At 36.9% G+C, this 25262-nt stretch overlaps 1 protein-coding gene across 9 annotated transcripts; it reads right to left on the bottom strand.

The window, feature by feature from the left end:
* Positions 1 to 1451: 1451 nt before the first annotated feature.
* Atf3 (Activating transcription factor 3) lies at positions 1452 to 24581 on the bottom strand. 9 transcript variants are annotated; one of them, XM_043428092.1, is made up of 5 exons: positions 24057 to 24581; positions 20658 to 20754; positions 6947 to 7205; positions 6314 to 6453; positions 1452 to 5560 (listed from the first exon to the last, which is right to left on the bottom strand). In XM_043428092.1, exons 3-5 carry the CDS (start codon positions 7182 to 7184, stop codon positions 5105 to 5107), a joined length of 834 nt encoding a protein of 277 aa, XP_043284027.1. In that variant the 5' UTR covers positions 7185 to 7205; positions 20658 to 20754; positions 24057 to 24581; the 3' UTR covers positions 1452 to 5104. The 9 variants fall into 9 exon arrangements, with proteins under 9 accessions (XP_043284027.1, XP_043284031.1, XP_043284029.1 ...); XM_043428096.1 differs by having other exon boundaries at positions 24341 to 24581; XM_043428094.1 differs by lacking the exon at positions 20658 to 20754.
* Positions 24582 to 25262: the final 681 nt, after the last annotated feature.

Here is a 25262-nt window from a genome sequence, read left to right as displayed (position 1 = left end):
CAAGGTGTACGCACGTAAGTAGCATTATTTTTGTTGCAATAATTACTAAAAGACGTTCACTGCTTCTCGAAATTCTTCGAGTTAATAACGCAACGTGAGCACAAATTTGTACACTTTTTACTACGAAGATAAACTAATTTGGGTCCTTTTTAAAAAAAATCTGTGACGTGCCAACTTTTAACAGAGATGCCAAAAATGTTGCGCTCGTCAAATAAAACATGTGTTAAAAAGACATTTGTCAATCTTCACCCGATAATATTTGGATTTTCGAAAATGCTTTTTGGTAGATAAAATCGCATAACCTTGTTTAAAGTGAACAATGTGTGAATCTTTTACTGTTTTTCAGCCGAAATAATGCCTTTGATACAATCTTTTAATCTTGTGTTTGTAGATTCCCTTCAGTCGCAAAAAATAATATAAATAAACATGGATCAAATTGTGAAGCTTACCGATCCCAGTCGCCAATTCGCCAAGGATAGCATTCGGCTTGTCAAAAGATGCACCAAGCCTGATAGGAAAGGTAAATTTGTGAGACTTTGCTTAAACAAAATTCTTTAGTATTGAATATGAGTATTATCAGTTTATATTTATGATGAAAAGAAAGAACAAAATTGAGAAGAATCGATGATTATTCCAGAGTATACATGAATTATTAGTTGAAAAAAATTCCACTGCAATGATTTGGCAAATTGAGTTATTTCCTTGGTATTGTCTTAATTGAATGAAAATTGATACATTTTTAAACTTCATCATTATTCTTATTTCCTTCCATTCATTTTTATTTTCATTAATATAGTTTGAATAATGAAATGTTGATTTTGTTGGAAGAGATAAAATTCATCTAATATTAAAAGTGGAATTATCACATTTAAAAAAAATTTTGATCAATAAAATCTGTATTTTCTTACAATATTTCCATACTTCAAATGTACAATAGTTTTAGTTACTCCGATTTTGAGTCAATTAAACTGCTGGTGTCAGCGGAGCTGCCATTAAAAAACTGCCGGTCGCAGTAACACGGCAGTTTGCATTGAATAGTAATGAATTTATTTGAATTTTCAGAGTTTCAGAAAATCGCCATTGCAACTGCTATCGGCTTCTGCATAATGGGATTCATTGGATTCTTTGTGAAATTAATCCACATCCCCATCAACAATATCATTGTGTAAGTATTTTCATGAAATGCGCTTCCTTTTGAGTTCATAGAGGAGATTATAATACTTTGTTTGTCTTTGCAGGGGCTCATAAGGACGAGTTTGGCAGATAATATTTATTGTTAAGAGACCCTTAATGGTTACTTCCTTCCCTCTCCACTCGTTAGATGAGTCCCGACCTCCCCCTCCGGACACCGAGATTTATTTATACAGCAAAATGATATATAGCGTTTTGAGTTGTGATTGAAATAGATGAGAGCAAGGTGTGTGCATAATGACTTTTGTAATAAAATAAGAAATATTTCAACTTTTCGTGTATTGTCAAAGCTCTTAATCCCTCGTCTTTTTCGAAGAAATCACAAATCTTTCGTTTCTAACGTAAGAATAACTGTTATCCTCTTTCAACCATGACTCCACTAATTTATAATTTTGAGGCAACGAAACTCTTAACGTTTTAGTATTCAAGGCACTTTTATTCAAAGAATGAGAACTCACTTTTTCGGCATTACAACGGTAAATATTCGAGTCATAAGAATTGTTTCTTTTTTCTTAAAATAAAAGTAAATAATTCTCGACTGCAGTGTGGCAAACAATTTTGCCAGGTACTGAGTATACATAGAAAAGACAAAAAAATATATAACATGGATTTCTCATGCGTACAATAATAATAGCCCTACGAGCCGAGTTTGTGAACGTAGAAAATCGGGATCGGAATCAAAAATCGAACAAACTTCAGTCTCACAAATTTATAATCGCGCCACCGTTTCCGGTGGTGAAGTACAATAACACGCGTGGATTAATTGATGTAATAAAAAAATCAAGCTCGAGCTCTCGACAAAGGAAAGAAAGCATTAAAATACGATAAAAAATAATGGCAGTTTCGCGGCGACGAAATTTTTTAACGATCATAAAATAATTGACACAGCATCCGCCGTTTAACCGGCACTTCGCGATGACATTCCTTCGATTCAACGACGATGTGAAAATAAAAAAAGTTGATAAAAAAAAAAAAAGTAAGAAAGTTAAACTTAAAAATAACCCAAGCGATGCTAAAAAGAAAATAACGTTTTCGACCCTCTCCCGATTTTCACGCGAAAACGCTGCGATACTTCGGAAGAAGAGAAGGGAGCCATATGCTATTTTTAAATTTACAATGTACGTACATACGCATTAAAGCTAAAACGATGAAGCACTTTCTCTTTCGCGATGCGCATCATTTTTGCCCGATATATTGTTTTCACGTACTTTTACAATATTCAACGATTTCGGTAAAAAGCGGTTATAAGCGTTTTATCATGACTCTCGGCGCGATCTTCGTTAAGAATTAACCAACAAGATTAATGAGGAAGACGAGTCATTGTGTCATCAAGGAGAATTTGCAGCGATTCGAATTTCAACAAAAAAAAAATACAGATTCGACCAAAAGGAAAAAATCATTAAAAAAGAGTGCGCTCATTTTTAATAACGAATCGAATGAAAATTCGTTCTCCGATCCATTCTGATCTTTTTCAAAAAGTATCAGCACACCAGTTTCAAAGAATTTCATAATAAATTTAATTTCGAAATCTCATATTCGTCGAAACACGCAAATCTCGTGTTAGATCCTGGCATTTTCTGGCACATTAGCGATCGATAAATCGTCTTAGATATAAAAGAGAAACTGAAGAAAAAAAAGCACCAATTCAAATGAAAGCATTTTGGCTTCTTCGATTACAGTATAGAGCGAGGGGACGATCAGGACAAAAACTTATTGAAAAAAAGAGTCTTGGATCGTTCAAGAAGACAGAAAAGATGTTTTTTCTCAAGTTATCGATCGTTAACGCATCTCGAATGGGTAACTATACCCACTAGTTGCACTGAGGTATGTCGTTAGGCACATTGTTTTTTTTTTCTTATAAAAATGGTATTCTCTTCATTGTTAAATAATAATAATAATAATAATAATAATTCTTACATATCGACGTAACGTTAAACCGTTAGAATTTTCCTTCCTGTGCGGACGTTTTTGTGTATATATATAAAATATATGCATACATAGATAATAGTAATAATAATAATAATAAATATATTGACGTACTTATACATTTTTATCAGAATCATATGATTCTCTTCATCAATGACTTTAATAATAAAATATCAACAGAAAATATTCTCGCGTTACACTTGGGGGGGGGGGGGGGGGGGGGGGGAAGAAGGGGACAGTTGTGCTGATAAATTGTTCAAGTAGCCGAATGGATGAAAAGAAATCGATGAAATTTACAAAAAAAAAAAAAAATAAAATAAAAATAAAGAAACAAAGTCCGAGTGACAATGTCCTGCACTCACTCGAACAGCAAAACAATGGAAAAAAGAAAAATTTAGTATTTGCGACGAGAAAAAGTTGACTCTTTTCTTCAACTTTTGATTTATCGTTTAATAACGTTAACGATCAAGGCCTTATGAAGAATGTCACAGAAGAGTTATTACGAAAGGAATGTCTCGGGCTTGTTCGTCCTCGAACGTGTTCATATAAGTAGTTTACGAGTTAAAAAGACGAATTTGTAAAAAACATCCATTTTGTTGTACCGTTTTAGAAAATACGTTTGAAAGAGAGAAAAGAGCGAATGAATTTCGTATGTTAGGACGAGCAGTAAAGCGCCAGATACGGAGAGTACGCAACTTCGTTTTTCGAGTGCAAGTCGAGAGCAATAACGCGCATTTGATTAACAAGTGAAACTCAATAAAATCTGTTTCAGTTTCTAATATCGAGGAGAAACGATCTACGGCAAAATATTTCATTAATGGCTTTGACCCGCAAAAAACGACCGATATTTCTTTCTATCGCCAATAATAACAATATTCTTAAGACGAAAGAGAATTCCAAGATAATTTATTCTTGTGACAAGGCAAATCGATTTTTTTCTCGTAACTACACTATTAATGACTGCGCAAGCTACAACTAAGAGTGCAAATTCATGAGATTATGAGCGCTTAGTTATTTTGATTAGATCTCGCTTCTAAAAGGTAAATAATATATTCATTTCGATCTCTGGTTTGTGGAATGCATAAGTCCTTCGCGATTAATCATCAAAGCTCTTTCTCTCGGCGCACCCGTTATACACTTGGCGCGGGGATCTCGAAACGGGCAGCGCAGCGGCGTCAGAGCGGTGTACTCTTTCCGCCGCTCCCTCGCTCTCCCTTTGTCTCTCTCATCGACGTTTTTGCATATTGCGGCAAGCAGCCTCGAGGCATTAGCGAAGGAGAGACGAGGCGGCGCGTTCCGGTGATCCCGAGAACGCAAAGATCGATAACCACGAAAAAAACGCGTAGAAAGAGAAATGCGGGGCAATATGGACCACCTTGAAGTTCAACGAGACGACATAGACACCATTTTCCTCATTCTTTACAGAATGAGACGCAAACATTTTTTCCTCTCACGACGTCGCGTCAACGGTTACGATTCGTAGAGAAGGTACACGTTCTTTTCCGAGCATACAAACTGAACAAGGAATATTTGTGTGTTTGAACTCTTTTCTCTTGCGATTTTAATCCCTGCGTCGCTCGGACATCGAGTTGGCGATTTTTCCTGCACAGAACTCCGGAATAATATAAATTCGTGTTAATTTTCACGCATTGAAGAAATTTCGATAATTCTCGATTATGAATACTTCAGGATGAATTATGCGTATTTCTGCCCCGACGACGAAACTGTGTCTTTCGCTCCATACGGACGAGTTTTTTCGCCGTTGATCCATTTTACCCCAAAATCTCTTTTCCCGGCTCCTGGACGTTTATATTAGTATTAAAAGTGTCTGACGACGAGAAGAAAACTTTGAACTTTCTTCTCGAGTTATTGCCGAGGGAGTTGGAAAATTCAAGGTTTTCATCCGCCTGACCCTAATCGACGATTTGCATATTTAAAAATGTTCATTATTCTCCATTCTCTCTGTTCTCTCTTCGCACAAACGCAGCTACACCGTACAACCGGAATCGGATGTAGGTACGTAAGGACTGTTGTCCTGTCTATAAAAATCGTGAGTCCCTGAATCGTAGACTTCGACCTTGACCGGATAATCGGTGACACAGTTTTGGGGTTGATTGAGCGCAGGTGGCGGCTGCGACGACGGATTGCCAAAATTTTCTTCGTAGCTGGGCAACGGCTCTGCGTACTGTTGGTACGCGGACTCGTTCGTCCCGCCCTGTTTCAGACAAGTTGGACCATGAAGACTGAGCATGTCGACCAGCCTCCGCCTCTGCGTTTCCAACTTTTTTATCTCCGATTTTAAATCGTGATTTTGCGTCTCCAATATTTCCGACTCTTGCACGAGTATTACAGTTTTTTCGCGCTTCTTCAGTCGGCACTTTGTCGCTGCTATTTTGTTGCGCTCTCGTCGTCGGCGACGACGCTCCTCGTCCTCGGGCGTCAACTGAAAAAACAAAATTCGAATTTATACCGCTCGAGTTCGTTGAGTCTATTTTATTCCTATTTTTTTTTTTTTCAATCACAATTTCGCATGCAATCTTTCGTAGCGTTTCGACAAATCTGACTTGGGATATCGTCGCGTGTGGAGGAGAGAAAACAGAATTTTCCGAGTCTGAAAAATCACGTCAATTGGAAGTGCAATCGAACGTGGGATTTGAGGATGTATATAAGGTCAATTCCGCAGTACGTCTATTTATTTTTTAAGGTTATGTATTTTAAGGTTATATTTTTTAAGGCGGACGTACTAACTACGGAACGCCGCTGAAACGTCAAAAGTTAACCCCAAATATCTCCACAACAACGACATCGGAAACAGTGGTTTTTATTGCGTGAAAAAATCGATGAGTTTGAAGTTTCTAAAAATTTTTTTTTGGCCGTGCGTTGGCAACGGTTCGTATACTTTTTTATCATTTTAGTTCGATTTTGTCAACTTCCGGTACAAAATTGACACGGAGTTAAATGCGGCTTTAATTCTTAAATATTTCTTTTATGCAACGTGATCACCTCTATTAAATATTTCAAATTCATGGAAAGTTTGACACGTCGATATTTTTTACAAAAATACTTAAATCTTAGCTACAAAACTCATCGATTCGGGCATAATTTACGTAAATAGTTCTTTCGAGAAGAAAATCAAAGGGAAAATAATAATTTTTAATGAAAATTGAAGAAAGGCCATTAAATAAAAACTTCTTACACCGGTGCGACTGTTGTTATTGCTCGAATCGCCATCTTCTTCCTCGTCGTCAGCGCTATTGTCCTCCTTTCGTGACTTTTTCGTCGCTTCGTCGCTGCTACCGTTTACTCTTCTCTTAGTCTGCAGCGTCAGCTTCAAACCTTTAGTTTCGAAGAATTGAACATGAACAAAAGATCCATTTTAACGATTATTTTATTCGAGTAAAGAGATTTCTAGAAACCGGCTGTGACGTATTCGTAATCACGAGAAAAAATAACCATTGGGATATTATTATAATTGAATAATTGAAGGTTATTACAATTATGACAAACAAGACGACAAATTCGACAAAAAATCAATCGTATAACTTGTTTGCGCGACGACAATTACTTCGCGGATATTCGAGCAGTGACAAGCAAAAAATAAAAATGAAAAGTGGCGAGATGTGAAAAAATGAAATTTGATAATAAATCGCGTCGACGCTTTAACTAGTTCAATTAATTCGAATTCTCTTGAATATTAATAAAATATAGCAACGTGCTTACGAAAAGTTGGTACATCGAGAAATGAAAATGGCCGTCTTTCCGGTCGTCAAAGTTCAGATAGCCTGGTGGTTAGACGAAAAATTCATTGTGTATTTGTGATGATAATAACCTTCTTTGATAAGTTGACTACAAGTGTGTTGCACACTCGGTGGACTAGGCTCCCCGCTACTGGTGGAATCGGTTCTTTCACGACTCCTGTCGTTCGAGTATCCATCGAAGGGATTGGTCATTGCTATTAGGGAATTTACGATTTCCGGTGTCCTCGGTGTGACCTCGGCCGCCGCGACGCCGAGAAGACCCGCGGCAGCCATAGGGCTAGGATTCACGTTCACGTTGAGATTGTACATTTTCGACACTGCTCATTTAATCTGTCAACATCAACGACACGAAGATAAACACTCAGCAATTTATATAATCAAATAAAAAGATAGGCATTTTTTCAATCATTTTCTAGGATTATTGGATTTAACGAATCAGGCATAGGCCGTCATAAAACGCGAATTCGTTTTATTACTTTTCGAATAATTCGTTTTGACGAGGAGAAAAAGTTTTACGTCGCGCCTATTGCTGCGCCATCTGGATGATTCAGTGAGAGTGAACAATGGGACTTTTATTTACCGAGCTATACCGTGTCTCTAGCGCTTGTTACTGTTGACCTTCGCTAAGAGGAAAGGTGTGTATCCCAACAATATTACGAGACTCCTATTTTGTTATGCCTCCCAGTTTTTCTCATTTTTTTATTTTAGAAGACACTTTTCATTATTTGTATACCGCAACGGTTCGATTTATTTTCACTTTCCTGTCCATAACCTAACATTTATATAACAAAAAATGTATTTCTGAATATTCAATAAAGCGTTCGTTTGTTTCGCACGAAAAGAATAATTTTGCAATGAAATAACAAACTGGCATACTTCGCACGTTCCTTTTCTTCGAAATGATTAAAATTATTGAGAATTTGAAGAAAATAATGACATCGAGCAGTGCGGAATAAAAGCTTCGTCTTATTTTTTTTCAATTCTCATATCCGCCCAAATTGAGTGAAATCCCGTTTCTGTTCTATAAATGTTCCCCCACCCATGAAAGTTCGTTATGAGAATAAGTTTGACAAGCATTGACAACCTTTTTAGTGTTCATGCGGGGGCTATCCATACGTCAAAGCTGATAGAAAAATACGCTTTTTTTTCTGTCGACGCGACTAATTGCCAGTTTTATTTACTTTGTTAATGGTGAATTATTTCGCTACCGGGACCCAACTAACTTCCTAAATAAAACGAACGCAATCGATTATGAAATAACTCGAAGTTACAAAATGTCGTTATTATGACTGCCTTTATTGAAAATATTGTCCTCTACTTTCGCTTATATCACACGAGATCTTTTTTTTTTCAGTGTATTCAAGTACTTCGCAAACGAATAAAAAACATTCGAAAAATCAGTCTCAAAATCGATGCATCGTCTTCGATAAACGGCTCAAACATCGAGTATTTGTTTTCGGGAACAAGACTCGTGAGCTTGCTCGCGCCCATCGTCACTTCCACGCCACAGTTGAGTTTATAAATAGAAAATCATTTGATTTTGACGTATGCCTCGTACCCAGTTTCTACTCGGGAATATTCAAGATAAATCCTTCGACACTAATCCATTTTCCTCGGTATCGGTTTGTCCACGATTTTTGTCCATTATTTGTTTCAATGTTTATTTATAAACAGGAATTTCCTTAAAAATGTTGAATTTTGCTTCCTCATCGAGGAAGCTTTGTGACGATGAAAATTTTTTTTTTCCAGTTTTCAATGTCAATGTGCTCAAAATGTTCCAAAACATCGAAAAATCATATCTAGAAAAAAATGTCCGGATGTGTGTGTGTATGTTATGGCACTGCAAAATTCAAACGCTTATAACTCGGAAGCGGTTTGAGATACAGGGCTACCGTTTTGCACAGATGTTAATCTATACAAGCTCTTCATTTTCTGATAATTTTGTCGGAATTTGTAAAAAATTACGAATCTGACGACGTTTTGGAATTCTTTCGAAAATTTTAAGATTTATTAATAATTTTTTTTTTTTTTGTAAATAGACTATCACAATAGGAAGGTTGGTATTGAATTTGGGGAATATCGGTTGAGCGGTATAAATTTTATGACATTTTGAATTTTACGAAAATATGAGTTTTTCAAAAAATCGTCCAACCACTTCAATTTTTGGAAATGTTATAAGATATTGTGTATAAGTCTGTACTTCCCCTATACTTTCCAGCAAAATTGTCTGAATTATTTCATTTCAATGTAAATAGAAAAACGATGAAAATTGAAAATTGAAAGTTGCAAACTGTTTTTTCTGATGGCTCGTCATTTAGTTTTTTTTTAATGAATTTAAACAAAGAGGTAAATTAAAGTTCGTAAAAGAAGGTAGAGAAAATACATTATTTCCTTGTATACAAAAAAAATGATGCAAATTAAAATTTGCAAATTGCTTCCTCAAGATGGTCAAGATGCACGATGCTCGAAGCTTCCTCTACGAGGAAGCTAAAATGAAAAATATAGCACCTCATAGAGTAAGCTTTGAGCATCGTGCATCTTGACCATCTTGAGGAAGCAATTTGCAAATTTTTTAAATATTTATCGAATGCAATATTTATTTGGATTCCTGTTCGTTGTTTCGTTATTATGATTCAGTTGAAAGGAACCGCTTGCAATGCAAATGAATTATTTGCGCGATCGAAAAACGGCGTCGTGGATGATGAAGCTTCTAAAAAAACTGTTGTTTTTCAAAAACTCGTTATTATTTCACCATCAATTCTGTGCGTTATTTATTTTCTTCCTCAAAAATCCCAAGGCGACAATCTTTCGAGTACATATTTTTTTAAGAACACGTGCAACGATCATTGAAATGCAGAAAAAAACGTCTCACGAGAAACCCTTACGCAACGTAAACCCATCTGTGCGGTGATGAAAAGTTTACACACTGCGTTTCGCTTTTTTGTTTTGTGTTCCTCGACGTTTTTGGTAGAACGCTGTGCACGTTCCCATGTGGGCGTTCGCACTGTCGAATTTACGCTCTTAGCCCCACGACCCTCGACCAGCCCACATCCAAATTCCCCCTCGTACTTTCTCATGTGAAACTTCGACATCGGATTTAAATTAAACACGATCACACGCACTTTTCTTCTTTTTTTTTTTACTGTACCTGCTCGTTCGTTGTAAAATTGAAACATTTGTAAAGAAAAAAGAATTAATCACTTCGTCGTACGAGTTTATTAATTTATTTATTGAGTTCTTTTCACATTCGGCTCGAATAAATGCATCGAATAAAAGTTAAAAAATGAATAAATTTAACCGTTTTTTTTTTTCATTTTTGGATCTGGTTCCGACAGATTTGTCGAGCCTCCCACGTCCATTCGGTTTGTTACGTTTCTCGAATATGCCAATGGTTGATGATTTTGCTTCGAACAAAATCATTCACGAAGAAGTCCATAGGACAAGGTCATCGATGAAAGAGGAGAATAAAAGAGCGAGGGAATCGTTCTTACGTAGTTAAAGGGGAAAAAAGTGATAGAGCACGAACACGCGGTGAAAAACGAAATAAAAATTCCTCCGCGTGCTTTCTGCAAAAAGGAGAGCGGAAGAGAGACAAAGGGAAACGTCGCGACGCGGGGCTAAAATGTGGTGAATGCGCTTTCGTAAAAATGAAAATATTGCAAACGCGGGATGTGGAAGAAAAAATTGGAGTTTTTAAAATGGAATGAAAACCGTTCGAGGTACACGCGAATGCGTCCATCTACGATACACTCGACGAGTAATTAGACCGCAAATTAATTTGACGTTGAGGCACTACGGAAGTGTGCAATTGTACAATAAAACGAGGAACGAAGCTAATTATATTCCGTTTCCGAGGGTGAAAAGGACGGCAGAATTTATTAGGAAAGATTCGAATTGTGTGTTGTGTGCAAGGACGTTCGTGAAACTGTGAAAAATTTATTAAATAGATTCTCATGATAGAGGGCCTCGCGATTGTTTTTCCTCGAATTTAACCTCACTCCCGACCGCGGATTACCTCGCTCGCGTAGTTTTTTTTTTTTATTACTTTTATTGTCGGCTCGAGTTTCCCAACCTGCTCTTCGTCCCGTACTTCGTTCCTTCTTTGCCCATTTCTATGTTTGGTGTTCGTGAAATTTATGCTTCCTGTCCACGCACAATATATGCCTTTCTGTGTTGGCCTCACAACTGCGTATACACACATGTGTACACAAGAACGACGATATAGTTTGTGCCGTGAGCGGCTCCCCGTTCATACAGCATGACCAAAAGTTCTCCATTTTTCGACACGTGCACGAGAATAATACGATGATTTTCGCGTGTCAATAAATTAGTCTCGATTTTCCAACGGTGTTGTGGACTCTTTTAAGAACGAAAGTCTATTAAAAATTTTAATTGGGTGACACTAATCGAGGAATAACTATCGGACGAATGTTCAGCTAAAAAATCTTGAATGCGTAGAAACGTACAAAATATGAACGTTGAACGGGTCGACTCACAAGCGCTACAAAGGGATGGTGCAAGTGACTACCGCGCCACTAGTGATGAAAAGTAAAAGTTCTTGAGGATTTTTTATCATTATTGTATTATTATACATATATTACATACATTATTATGATTATATTTGAAAGTATTGGAAATGCTCCCCCAAAAGCTTATAATTTATGACATTAGAGGCGCCGCGAGTACTTTCGACCTGCCCTCTATCGAGCCTGCACCACACTGCGAAAGATACGAGTTTACGAGTTTTGAGGCACTCTGTACCGGGCGAGAGAGTGGGTCCGAAAGCGTTCATTGTGAAGAGGAGGAGAGCCTCTTCGGACCGACATACGTGTGTCCTATTCTAAACACAACATATCCATACACGCTATTCGTTTTAACTCTCAAAGTCTCTTCTTTTTATGATTTCTTTGTCTTTTTCGATGTTTTTTTTTTTTCGTTCGAGCTAGTCTGGCGGTTCGCTCGACGAGTCAGCAACGGAACACTCATTAAGCGTACGTATTATATACACATATACGCATGTATTTATTTCGCAGAGACGAAATGCTGGCCTTTCGAAATTGGACGAAAACGACGAAAATTAATAGAGATTGATGCGAGAGCGGGTCCCGCATATCTCCTCGGTTCTCGGCCTGCTCGGCCTCCCCGGGCATGGAATATAAAATATAAATGTGATCTGTATCTCCGAACCCTTGCATTTCTCGGTCATGGGTCGAACGTCCAAATAATTTGTTGGATTAATACATTTTTTTTTCAACCTTATACACACAGTTAGACTGAAGTAAATTCAAAGAATTTGATCCAACTGAGAATCGCGAAAATTGCACAATTTTTTATTTTAAACTTCCATGGAAACGAGAGAGCTTTTTACATTCGGAATTCACGCGCATCGCGCGGCTCCGGGGGGAAAAAGCAGTGCGGCAGTGCTGAGTGAGTAGAGAGTGAGAGGGAAGATCCCAATTTCTCTCAATTCGAGCTACGAGGCTGCTGAGAAAGTGCGGAAGACGTCGAATGTGCGTTTTGTGCGTGTCTCGATACGCGACCATATAATCGTAGGGCGCATGTGCGTGTGGACAAAAAAATTACTGCAAATAAAAGCGTATACGAACGCATATGTGTGCCAAGAGCCTCCTGCAAAAACAATAAAAGCTGGGAAAGCTCGTACTCGCGGTGGGATGTGGGATCCTCTTGAAAAGATACGCAACTTGACGAGAGTGCGAAAGAAACTTTCGATCGCCCTTCGTTTTACGACGCATAAAATTCCGTTTCGAATTGTGAACTGTGCGGACAGCAACGAACTATTTTGTTTCCCCAAGTGTCTCAACGATAAATTCATTTTTCCAATAAAACTTTCAACACTTTCGACCGAGTTGATACGCGCGGAGGAAGTAAAAAAAAACCACCGTTTTGGAGATATAACAGAGTTTTTTTTGTTTGATATTAGTTTTATCGATAACCGGCAATGATCCAAAAAATCCGACGCAATGTTGGGACTGACGATCTACGCGATGAGTCGGGAAAAAAGATTTTTTCTCAGAGACCTTAAGGAAGTTCACGCGAATATAATGGAAATCGAAAATCCCAACTTTGGGAGTTGAAATTTGGAAATATGTTAGAAATATACAGTGCATTTATTCCCGGAATTATTGTAGAATCTTCCGTCTACTTGTCGAGAAAACAATTAACGAAAATCACATTTTTTTAAGAGTATGAATCAGTCGACTAACCTCACTTGGAATTTTCGAAATCGAAATTCTTTGATACAGTTTGATCGATTAAAAAAAGGCTCTGTCAGCCTACGCAGAACGATGGCAAAAATCGACTGACAGAGCCTTTTTTTAATCGGTCAAACTGTGTCAAAGAATTTCGATTTCGAAATTTGCAACTATCTCTCTCGCACTCACGGTTGCGATATACCAACTGATCCATCCTCTTAAGGGTTCTACACAGGCTCTTGTGGCAGGCACACTCCTGTGCGACGATTTCAATTCTATGAAATAGGGTCCTCCCAACTTTGAAGAGTCAAAAACGAGAATAAGAAAATAAAATGTTTTTAGATATCAATGGTGTCTCGAGAAAGTCTTGTTACCGCTAAAAATGACTTGAGAATGGAAAAATAAAAACACTTATTTGAGGTTATCGAGTAATAGCGACACAAACCGTGAATGGTTTGACAACACTATATGAGCCAGCTGGTTTAAGGAGGGTGGCTACACTCGTCAAAATGATAAGAAATTGATAAAATTTGGTGATTCAACATCAAGTGCGAAGACACCATTTTTTTCAAAATTTTCTTCTGCTTAGTTATCGAGTAATTACGCATTAAAGCAGATTTCTTATGCCCGGAATGTATGCCTATATATATGGAAACGCTATGCTTATAAACTTGAACTTTAGTGATCAATTACTCGATAACTGTACAGAAGAAAAATCTTAAAAAAATTGTATTGTCAAATTTGGCCCTAAAGAATATGTTCACCAAATTTTATTAAATTCTTATCATTTTGAAATTTTTAATGTATTTAACATGGTTTAGCATGGCAACATTGTATCGTCGGTAGCCACCCTCCTTAAAATGTAGATATGCATACGTATATAAATAGAAAATGGCCGTTTTGTCACATTTTGCTTGACGATTTTACTACGAAAGTATTTCAACTGCTATCATTGTATTAAAAATTTATGAATCTCAACAAATAAGTTACGCGTAATTTTAATAATTGCGAGAATAAATTTTAATCGTTTCTTTGAGCATCAAAGGAGCAAAAAAGTTCAGTTTCTTTTTTTAATCATAAGTAACGTACGATCTTCTTTAAGGAAGTTGAGGCATTAGAATGAAAATGATGTCATCGCTTTTAAACCGATTGCATCTTATAAAGTGAAGTGTAAAAAAAATCAATTAGATTTTCAGACAGTTTAGGAGTTTAGGAGCGTCGTTGCTGAGAAAAATCAATAACAATTTGGGTCAAATAACATGTAATCTTATGAAAGTCAAGACAAATTCAGTGATATCTCCGTTAAAAATGATGCTATAAATATGAAATTTTTTGGGCAACATGAGCAAGGCTTGCTGAATAATGTCAATTTTTTTTCAAATTTATTAGATTTGCTGAGATTATATCAATAATAATTTGTTTCCCGTACAGTTTTTTGAGGCTAAGATCGTCACCCTCTCTCTTTTCGACTGAGCTTTCACCAGTTTTTCGTCTTTTTTTTCAACTTTTCTTTAACGTGAATGCAACATTGCCAAACTGTAAACTGGCCTAACTTTTGAAAGGTACAGGTCATAATTTTTGGGTAAAAAAAATGACTGTACAGCCTCAACTTCCTTAAATAAGAGAATTAAGGCTCACTGGAAAACTAAATTTATACATGTATTACGACTGTGCTTATACACACGAATATATTCGCACTCAATTACGATCATGGACTCATAAATAATTCGGATTAAAGATCTGACAGGGGGGAATGAAGCACGAGGAATAAAAAAAAGAAAATCATTAGCTTCTCTAGCTCCGATATTGAGTCGTACAGGATGCCCCAAAAGTTACTTTCACACACTAACCATATCTCTGAGATTTCGAATTTCCGGTTCACCCGATTTCCTGTTACTCATCAGCGTTGCGTCATTGAAAAAAAGGGGGGAAAACATTTTTTTTTTCGAATCTTTATGCTCTCCTCGATAATCCTCGGTCCAATTCCTCGAGCAGTCCACGACGAATCTAATCCTTTGTTATTGTCTTGCCAAACCCACACCACGCTCTCACTTTTCATTTTCAAGTCAGACTGCTGGGACCCGAAATCCCATTCGAATCGTTTCGAACACGAGTTCTCCTTAAAAATAAATCTTCTTGTAACTTTGAAGAAACTTTTTAAATATTTGTCTCATAAATAGTTTCCCGTTGAGCGGGTAATCGAGAAAAATGAGAGACTCGTTGGAACACACCAAATATATTATTTTTCATGAATGTCAACGTTTCTACGTTTTTCTTTAAATAAATTTTTCACGCATTTGGATTACGAATCCCCAGACAACAAAAGATCGATCGTCCAAGCCCAACATCGTGGACTGACTCCATCCAAATGTTTTACAGTGAATATAAATTGGGCTCGTATTCGACTCCCCAATCGAGTTTCTCTTGTCCACCTGCAACGGTCCATCTCATCAAATATTCCAACAAAATCCACTTGCACACGATACATTTCAGATTCGTTGATATTGCAATTGGATATTGGAATTTTCGAAATCGAAATTCTTTTACACAGTTTGGTTGATTAAAAAAAGGCTCTGTCAGCCTACGCAGGACGACGGCAAAAATCGACTGACAGAGCCTTTTTTTAAGGAGTTTCGGTACAGAAGTCTAAATATTAAAAAATTGATGAAATTTAGTGATCATGTTCTTCAACATCAAGTGCGAAAACCCAAATTTTTCAAAATTTTCTTTTACCTGCAATTTTGTGCAGGTAGAATGCAATTTTGTGAAATTCATATTTTATAAAAAAAAAAAACGTGAAAATTTTGGATCTCTCCGCCCAAACCTCTCGGCTAGCACGACAGTAAGTAAAAAAAAGTTGAAGTCGAACGAGATTAACGAAAAAAGGATTTGTAATTCATCAGTTTTTATTTCACGAATGATTGATGCGAGTTGAAGAATAACGAATTGGAAATTCGACAGGGAACAAAATTGGAGATTTACTGGAATTATTCGAGAGTTTTTTGGATCATTTCGTTGGACCCCAACGTTGCAAACTCAGCGTCATTGCGATTTGAATTTTGTGAAATTTATATTTTTTCCGAAAAAAGTTGAAAATTTTGGATCCCTGCTAGCTTGAGCTACGCTGTAGCTACGCAAGGTGAGGGTTAAATCTCAATAGATCTATATCAACCGGTGCAGCTATATTATTCGGCAGTACAAAGTAAGTTTTGCGGATTCAGTCAGTGGATGTACGAAGAAGAGAGTCGAGAGTCTGCCAAAAGAGAATAACTCGTGTGTATAATTCTAGTGCGATTATGTAATATTGCGGTGGGTTCGCGACGGTGGGAACGAAAAAAGAAGAAGCATGAAAATAAAGTCTGGACGAAAAGAAATAAAAAATTAAATTTGAAAGAGAGAAAAAACACGAGATTACAAAGAGTAATAAAAACGATTCAGCAACGAGAAAAAGTAAAAATAATCGATCCGTTGTGAAAGATGTCGTTTTCGAAAGTGATATTTGCAACATTGTAAACTCCGATTTCATCGAATTGTTGTAAATTTTCATTAAATCTGTATTTACAAAAAAAACGATGACGCTGAAGTTTGCAACGTTGGAGTTCAACAAAATGAACGAAAAAAACCTTTGTAATTCACCAATTTTTTATTTCATGAAGCATCGATGTAGATTTAAAAACTACGAATTGAGTTTTTTTAGATCATTTCGTTGAACTCCAACGTTGCAAACTTCCGCGTTATAAAAAAACGTACAAATTAATGGATGAAAAATATTTGAAGTCTTTGAAAACGAATACTGGAAGGTTTTTTAGTCTTGTGAAATTGCTACGATTCCGTTGGTAGTACTGACATTCTTTCGGGAGACAAATATTGACGAAATATCGATTTTATAAGGTTTGATTGTGAATTGAAGTGAGAAATCCTTTAGTCAAATTGTGAAACAAAAAAAATCGATTTCGGTCACAGGTTGAAAAACAGTCTGTTTAATAAGCGTAAAAAATTTGAACTCATTTCGTCACTCCGTTATCGCCATATTGGCTCGCCAATTGAAAAAATATGTTTTCAGATAAACCACTCTGGAATCTCGCCTCGATTTGTTCAGACAAACTTTCCACGTGGCTTTGCAGTCTTGATAAAAATGTGTGCACAATTTTCGAATCGAAAATGTGTGCACAGTTTCGAATTCACTGTTCCCTTAAAATCAATGACTCTGAAGTTTCCAACGTTGGAGTCCAACGAAATGATCGAAAAAAACTCTGCAATAATTCCAGTAATTCTCCTATTTTGTTCCCTGCCAAATTTCCGATTCGTAGTTTTTCAAGCTGCACCAACGATTCGTGAAATAAAAAATTGGTGAATTACAAACGTTTTTTTCGTTCATTTCGTTGGACTCCAACGTTGGAAACTTCAGCGTCGTCAAAATCATATTTACCCACGACGATTGAAATAGCCCTGGCACTTCACATGGAAGAATGGATAAATCCTAAAATTCTATTCTCAATATTTTACCATCGAAAAATCCGAAAAGTACAGATGCATCCGAAAAATGAGAGTGAATGCTAGTCAAATGAGTGCTTAATTCTCAAAACGCTTTTAAACCAAGTTTAACATACCGATTAAATCTACTGTTAATAGATGTGCATCAAAACATGTTTTATTATCATGAAAAAATATGAAAAACGATAGTTTTGCAAAACCGTCAACTGATAAAAGCAAATTTCCACGATGACACATTTTTACTGGTACTTTTCAAAGAATTATCTGCATTTTTTGACCGATTTCATTGCACCACGTCTCATTTTGTTCCTCAATTGACCCTCTACGAATCCACCAGTTTTTTTTTCAACTTAATCGTTTCACTGTTACAGTTAATTGTTCATTAAGGTATTACTGGATGGATAGCCCAGCCGATAAATCGTACCTGATCGGAATTTCCGTACTTCGTGATGCAATAAAAATCTGAAAAAATTCAGCAACATTTGGAAAGTTATGAACTACAATTATCAATAATAATATTGCCCAAAAATTATTAATAAATTGTTTAAATAAATAATTTTTTAACAATTTTACAGTAAACCCTTGTTTTTTTTTACGAATCGAATGTGCGCATTTTTCTGAATGCTTATGATTTTTTTCAAAATTTTCGTGGATTTTTGAAATTCCATTTTTTAAATTTTTTAAGTGGCTCTATTTGTACATTTTTGATTCAGTAACCTTGAGACTTTTCAAAACTGATGGTAATTATGTCTTCTAAAACATATCCATGCAAAATTCAAATTTTTAAAAATTTTTTTCAAAATTTTTTTAAGAAATTTCAAAAATCCACGAAAATTCGGAAAAAATTCATGAGTATTCGGAAAACTACACACATTTGATTCGTAAAAAAAACAATAGGTTACCGCAAAATTATTGAATAATTAATTGTTTAAACAATCTATTATTAAGTTTTGGGAAATATTATTATTGATAATTGTTGTTCATAGCTTTCCAAATGTTGTTGAATTTTTTCAGATTTTTATTGCATCACGAAGTACGGAAATTCCAATCAGATATAATTTTTGGTCGAGCTATCCATCCAGTTATACCTTAAATGAAAATCTTTTCCATTGATAATTTCTGAAGGAATGGATTTTTCAAAAAATCTACGTGGTGAATTCGTAATAACGCTGAAGTTTGCAACGCTGGAATCCAACGAAATGATGTAAAAAAACCCCTAATGATTCCACTAATTCTCCAATCTTGTTACCTGCCAAATTTGAAATTCGTAGTTTTTCAAGCTGCACCGATATTTCGGGAAATAACAAATAATTGGTGAATTACAAATGTTTTTACCTTCATTTCGTTGGACTCCAACGTTGCAAACTTCAGCATCGTAATTCGTAGGGGATCAGTTGAGGAACAAAATGAGACGTGATGCAATAAAATCGGTTAAAAAACACAGATAATTCTTTGAAAAATACCTGAGAAAATGTCTCATCGTAGAAACTTGAACTTATCAATTGATGATTTTGCAAAGCTATCGTTTTTAATATTTTCACATGTCAATAAGACATGCTATAATACGAACCGACTAACAATACGATGGGTAGGGTTCAATATGTCGAATAACTGAATTGTAGAACGGTCGATATTTCGAAATTTTTAAAATTGTGATATCAGTTTGGAGAAAAATAAGTTATTCGAAATTCTTATTCCCGATCAACTATTCAGCGGATTGTGCGTTTAATCAAAAATTCCTTCTTTGAATTCATATTTACCCGAAAATATATATTTCGATAGTTTTCATTTCGAATGCAATTTTAACAGACCATCCGAATGTCAAAAGTTCATATTTTCGAATTCAAAATGGAGAGTAATTGTTTTACAGACAGACCAGAATATAGAGTAGCAAAAAATCGAAAGTGAATTTTTCGAGCCTATAAAACTTGGATATGCAGAATAGCGATGGCTCGAAAAGGCGAAAGTCAAAATGGCGATGTTTAAAACGGGAGATCACCGGTCTGAGTAAGTGAGTGAGTGAGACGCGTGTATTTGGAGCTTCGCTGCATTTCTTTATTTCGATCGATCGACTTTTTAACGTTTCGCTATTTTGACTGTTCGACTTTTTGGTGTTTCAGTATTTCAACCTCAGTAATATTTCGTATTTCGTTATTATATTTTCAAAATTGTGAATTTTCACAGTATCGCTGACTGTAGTAATTTATGAATCGAAAGAGTGATAGTCGAATTTTCGAAAAATCGATATTTGAATCATCGCCCTATGGGCGATTGTTACGTTCTATTTTCGATGTAAACGTTCTTCGAACCTTGCAGTTTCTGTTTTATTTATTTTCGGTATTCAAAGCTCTAGTCGAATCTATCCGTCTCCATATTATCATTCGAAGTTTATAAATTCGAGATTTTAGCTGTTCGAAATTTTAGTCATTCCAACATTTGATCCCCACCCCAATACGATTATTCGGTACGTTAAACTTGGTCTCAAAGCATTTTGAAAATTTAGCACTCACTTGACTAGCATGCAGTCCAGTAGTAACCTAAACAATTCTGCAACTTCTATTCCGAAGTGATCGAACGAAACTTAATTTTTAAAATGTAAATTAAAAATTCAAGTAAGCTTGAACGAAAGTGACAAGGAAATAGATTGAAGCGAAACATTTGGCAGCCACGTCGGAGCGCTGCGCGCTTCCTTCGATGTATGCAGACTCACAATACAATAAATGTTCGAATGCATAAACGTACAAAGACTCGTGTGTGTAAACAAACACATGAATTATATTGATACGGCGGCCACTTCAGCTTCATTTGCATTAATGAGGCAGTTTGTATTTTCTCGACGTCGTATATACAACACACGCGGGCAGAGCCGTAAAGCGGCCGTTTTTTTTTCTGGCGAGCGCCTTCGCCCGACAACACAGTGAACTACTACAAAGTCCTCCATGCTCTTTTCGTGATTTCGTACGCAACGAAAATTGCACCCATTACGAACGAGTTCATTCGTATTTATTTCCAACCGAGAAGCTTCGACTCTCGCGAGTGTTAATTGGGGATTAAGTAAAAAATATACTGTAAAAACCTTTGGATCTGAGGTCAGGGTCGAAGAGACGTTGAACACACTGCGAGAAACAACAGCTCCGCGTATGCTGTAACGTTCTGGAAATCTGCTGTTATTCCTGTTGTGTATGAGATTAAGATCGTATTAAGGCAAGTAAAAACTCAGCGGTGTCAGGAATTCATATTAATTTTGAGTGCTGACGACCTTCGCGTGTCCTCGCGTACACCGGAAAGACGAGTTGTGTAAACCCTTCGTATTTTTTCATGGCAAACATTTCGACGAATATTTTAATCGATTTTTCATTTCCTGGACGTCAAACGTCCGTTAATTTCAATTTTTAATTTCAATTCACGAAAATTCTGAAATTCTGTAAATTTATACGAACCTATGTTCCTCGGAATACGATTATATTACATCGAGACCTCGAGTTTCGGGGCGAATTTTTCGCCTCGAATGATTCTGTGCAGCGTCGAGAAAAACTCAGCGTTCGACATCAGCAATCCAAGGGGGATTAAAAATTTGAATGACGCTGAAGTTTGCAGCGTTGGAGTCCAACGAAAGGGTGGGGTTCGATATGTCAAATAACTGAATTGTAGAAAGGTCGTTATTTCGAAATTTTAAAAGTTGTGATATCAGTTTGGAGAAAAATAAGTAATTCGAAATTCTTATTTCCGATCGACTATTGAGCAGATTGCATGACACTGAAGTTTCCAATGTTGGAGTCCAACGAAATGATCTAGAAAAACTCTCAAATAGTTCCAGTAAATCTCCAATTTTGTTCCCTGCCGAATTTCCAATTCGTCATTTTTCAAGCCACATCAATAATTTGTGAAATAAAAAAATAATGAATTATAAATCTTTTTTTCGTTCATTTAGTTGAACTCCAACGTTGCAAACTTCAGCGTCGTCAGATTGCGTGTTTAATCAAAAATTCCTTCTTTGAATTCGTATTTACCCGAAAATATATATTTCAATAGTTTTCATTTCGAATGCAATTTTAACAGACCATCCGAATGTCAAAAGTTCATATTTTCGAATTCAAAATGGAGAGTAATTGTTTTACAGACAGACCAGAATATAGAGTAGCAAAAAATCGAAAGTGAATTTTTCGAGCCTATAAAACTTAGATATGCGGAATAGCGATAGCTCGAAAAGGCGAAAGTCAAAATGGCGATGTTTAAAACGGGAGATCACCGGTCTGAGTAAGTGAGTGAGTGAGACGCGTGTATTTGGAGCTCCACTGCATTTCTTTATTTTGATCGATCGACTTTTTAACGTTTCGCTATTTTGACTGTTCGACTTTTTGGTGTTTCAGTATTTCAACCTCAGTTATATTTGGTCTTTCGTTATTATATTTTCAAAATTATGAATTTTCACAGTATCGCTGACTGAAGTAATTTATGAATCGAAAGCGTGATAATCGAATTTTCGAAAAATCGATATTTCAGTCATCGTCCTATGGGCGATTGTTACGTTCTATTTTCGATGTAAACGTGCTTCGAACCTTGCAGTTTCTGCTTTATTTATTTTCGGCATTGAAAACTCTAGTCGAATCTATCTGTCTCCATATTATCATTCGAAGTTTATAAACTCGAGATTTTAACTGTTTGAAATTTTAATCATTCCAACATTTGATTCCCACCCCAACGAAATGATCTAAAAACCCTTCAATAATTCCAGTAATTTTCCAATTTCGTTGCCTGCAATTCGTAGTTTTTCGAGCCGCACCGACACATCGTGAAATAAAAAATAGGTGAATTACGAACGTATTTTTTCTCCATTTCGTAGGTCTGCGCGTTGCAAACTTCAGCGTCGTAAATTTTGTCAAGTTTCCTCGCGGAAATTTCCTCTTCCTTAAATGTCCAAAAAAATCTCCAAAAGAAATTGGTGCAGATTTTTGGCGATTCGTTCCGTAACGAGAGAGAATTTTTTTTCGTGGATTTCCCGAGGATCGATATCGACCAAGACCATTCGTCGGACACCGCGTAGAAGTGTACGAAGTATTATCGAGAAGTAGTAGGCAAATGTGCGAGGAATAAAAAAGTCATAAAAAATATGAGAATTAGACTCGTCAACTTTCTCACATCATTTCTACGCAGACATGTGTGCACGGAGCGTGAATAAACGCATATCGCACGCTGGCAAAATGATTGAACGTGCCGCTATCGCTTGGCGAAAAGCTGATAAAAGAAATATCAGAGAAAGGACAAAAACACGGTCTTTTATTCATAGGGAAAAAACACGAGTAGGTTTTTGGACTAATTGCCGGGTTACGTATCGTACAGAAGGCCATTCATCGTGGACAACCTTGAGCCTCGACTGGATTCCACGTCGTGTTTTTATTCGAATATTTTCGGTGCTGCGATGTACCGAGCCTGGGGGCCGCGTATATACAGCATATTATTATGCGTGCCAAATAATAAATTATTGAATAACAGTCTAAGAAATTTCACACGTGGAAAAAATACTTTCGTTGACCTTCGTCCGGCAAGTAGTTTTCTTTCGCTGCAACTACCATTTTGTGGGAAATTTGTGTTAAATTCATTGCCGAGCAGTGCTTTTTACATTTTTTTTTACGATGTTCCGTATTCAACAAAAAACTGTATTCTTACGTAAGTGCGAGGTAAAATTGATCCAACGGTCAGCCGAATTTTTTCATGTATCAAAACTGTTTATCGATGTTCTCCGACGTTTTCATTTCTCGCGAGTGCTTTCTAGTGTAGGTAAGTTTTGCGCGGAGTGCCTCGTGTCCGACGAGGAACGGTGTAAAAGAGTTTGGAAAAATTGACACGTCAAACACTGGGGAGTAATGAGATCGGGCTTTTTTGTGATAAATGTTCAAGAGTGATTCGTCGGGCGATTGTAATTGAAGTAATAAAATATTTTACCAAGAGAAATATCGACGCACGGGAAATCTTTCGACACGCGTATTTTTAGTTGAATATTTCCTTCGATACCCGTGCACGTTTTTCAAGCAATAAAAATAAAAGGTTATCGACCGAACGTTTCCCGGGTTGAAGTCAAACACGATCAATCAAAAGGCTTCGGCGACGGAGTTGCGATGATAAAAAAAAACATGTGTAGGGGTGAGGAAAAGGGCGCAGCACGTGTGCGTCGCGTTGCCCGCCTTTTTTTATGCTTTCCGTAACGCGACACTTCCCGCCGAAGCCGGAACTGATCGAGTATTTTATTTACTCGTCGGATTTCTATCGTGTTTATTAAAAAATGATGCTTTCACTTTCAGTACCTCGGAAAAGGGCAACCCGTGAATTCCCGGACGCAAGGACCTGCGATAAGAATTTTACGCGCCCACATTACTGCCTCAATGCGAGGCATTGTCGAATTTACGATTATACTTAGACAGAAGAAAAACACAACGTTGCACAGTTACTTCGCGTATTTTGTTGTTCGAACACTTACTAGTTTATTGTTTATTTAACTGGAGACAGAATATTGTTACATCTCAAACATTTTTGACGTTCAAACGAAGAGTCGGAGAGTAGGAAGGAAATTAGCGACTTGTCTATTTATACCGGAGCATTACATAAATATGCATTGCATACATCATGAGCCGAGGGTGTAAATCACGTGTACTTTGTTCGCGACATAAAAACTCGAGTTTGCACTGCTGAACGAGTATAAATACCGTTTCGTCGCTTCGTATTTTCTTTTGTTTTGATGTTTTTGTTCGTTCGTATTCCTACCTTCGAAAGAACGTATCAGTGTAATGCGTGCACAATCGGTTGTCGAAGCACAGAATCAAGGAAAACACGAAAGCAACAAACTGTCCGGGTAAAACTTGTGTCGATACGCGTGTGTTTACGATTTGTAGTGCGCGGTCAAAGCGAAATGAAAAATGGAAGAACAGTGGCCGAGCAACGACGCCACGAGAGCGACCGTTCGATTCCAGCACTATCGGCTGCCGGCGCGCGACTGTGGACGTTTCGCGGCCGCTACCGGCCTAGATATGTAAGAGTTATTTTTAGCGATTGTCGTCATTGCCTCGAGCCTCTATTGGCAGTTGGTGACGTGATAGAGCTCTCTCATTCGTCGAGGAGGCAAACGAGGTAGGGTCCCCTGAGGCTGTGCATGATTCTCTTTCTTTTTTTTTCTCTTTCTTCTCTCCCTCCGTACATACACGCTCTCGTGTACGCTCCGCCGCTGTGTACACTTACGCGATCGTGTCACATAACCTAATATGTATACGTTTATACACGCAAAGAACAAAAAATTTATACACACATGTCAAATTGGTGGGTGCGTCTTTTGATTCTTGCCAAGGAGAGGGAGAAAGGAAGAGCGAGCGAAGCTCTGGTGAGTTTTGTTGACATGAAACTGACAGGTAGAAAAAAGCGCCGCACGAGGAACGATACTTTTTTTATTGTACGAATACCGCGCAGGTCTATCGCCTCAGATATTCTGTCGCTTCCGGGTACCGCGGATGCTCGGTGATTTTTAAAAATGGCCACGACTTTGCGCTCGAAAATATTTGTGTATTTTTATTCTTTCATTTCTCAGCGATTGAAAATTATGAAAAGTTGCATTTTTGCGAGACGCCTGATTTTTTAAAATCGATTTTCAAGTTGTCAAATGTGCATGATAGAAGAACGCTCAAATATCAAAATA

The sequence above is a fragment of the Venturia canescens genome, chromosome 9 (assembly GCF_019457755.1).
Source record: "Venturia canescens isolate UGA chromosome 9, ASM1945775v1, whole genome shotgun sequence".
In the NCBI taxonomy this organism is placed as follows: domain Eukaryota; kingdom Metazoa; phylum Arthropoda; class Insecta; order Hymenoptera; family Ichneumonidae; genus Venturia; species Venturia canescens.
Note: the sequence above shows the minus strand (reverse complement) of the source record. Positions and strands in the feature narration are given on the sequence as shown.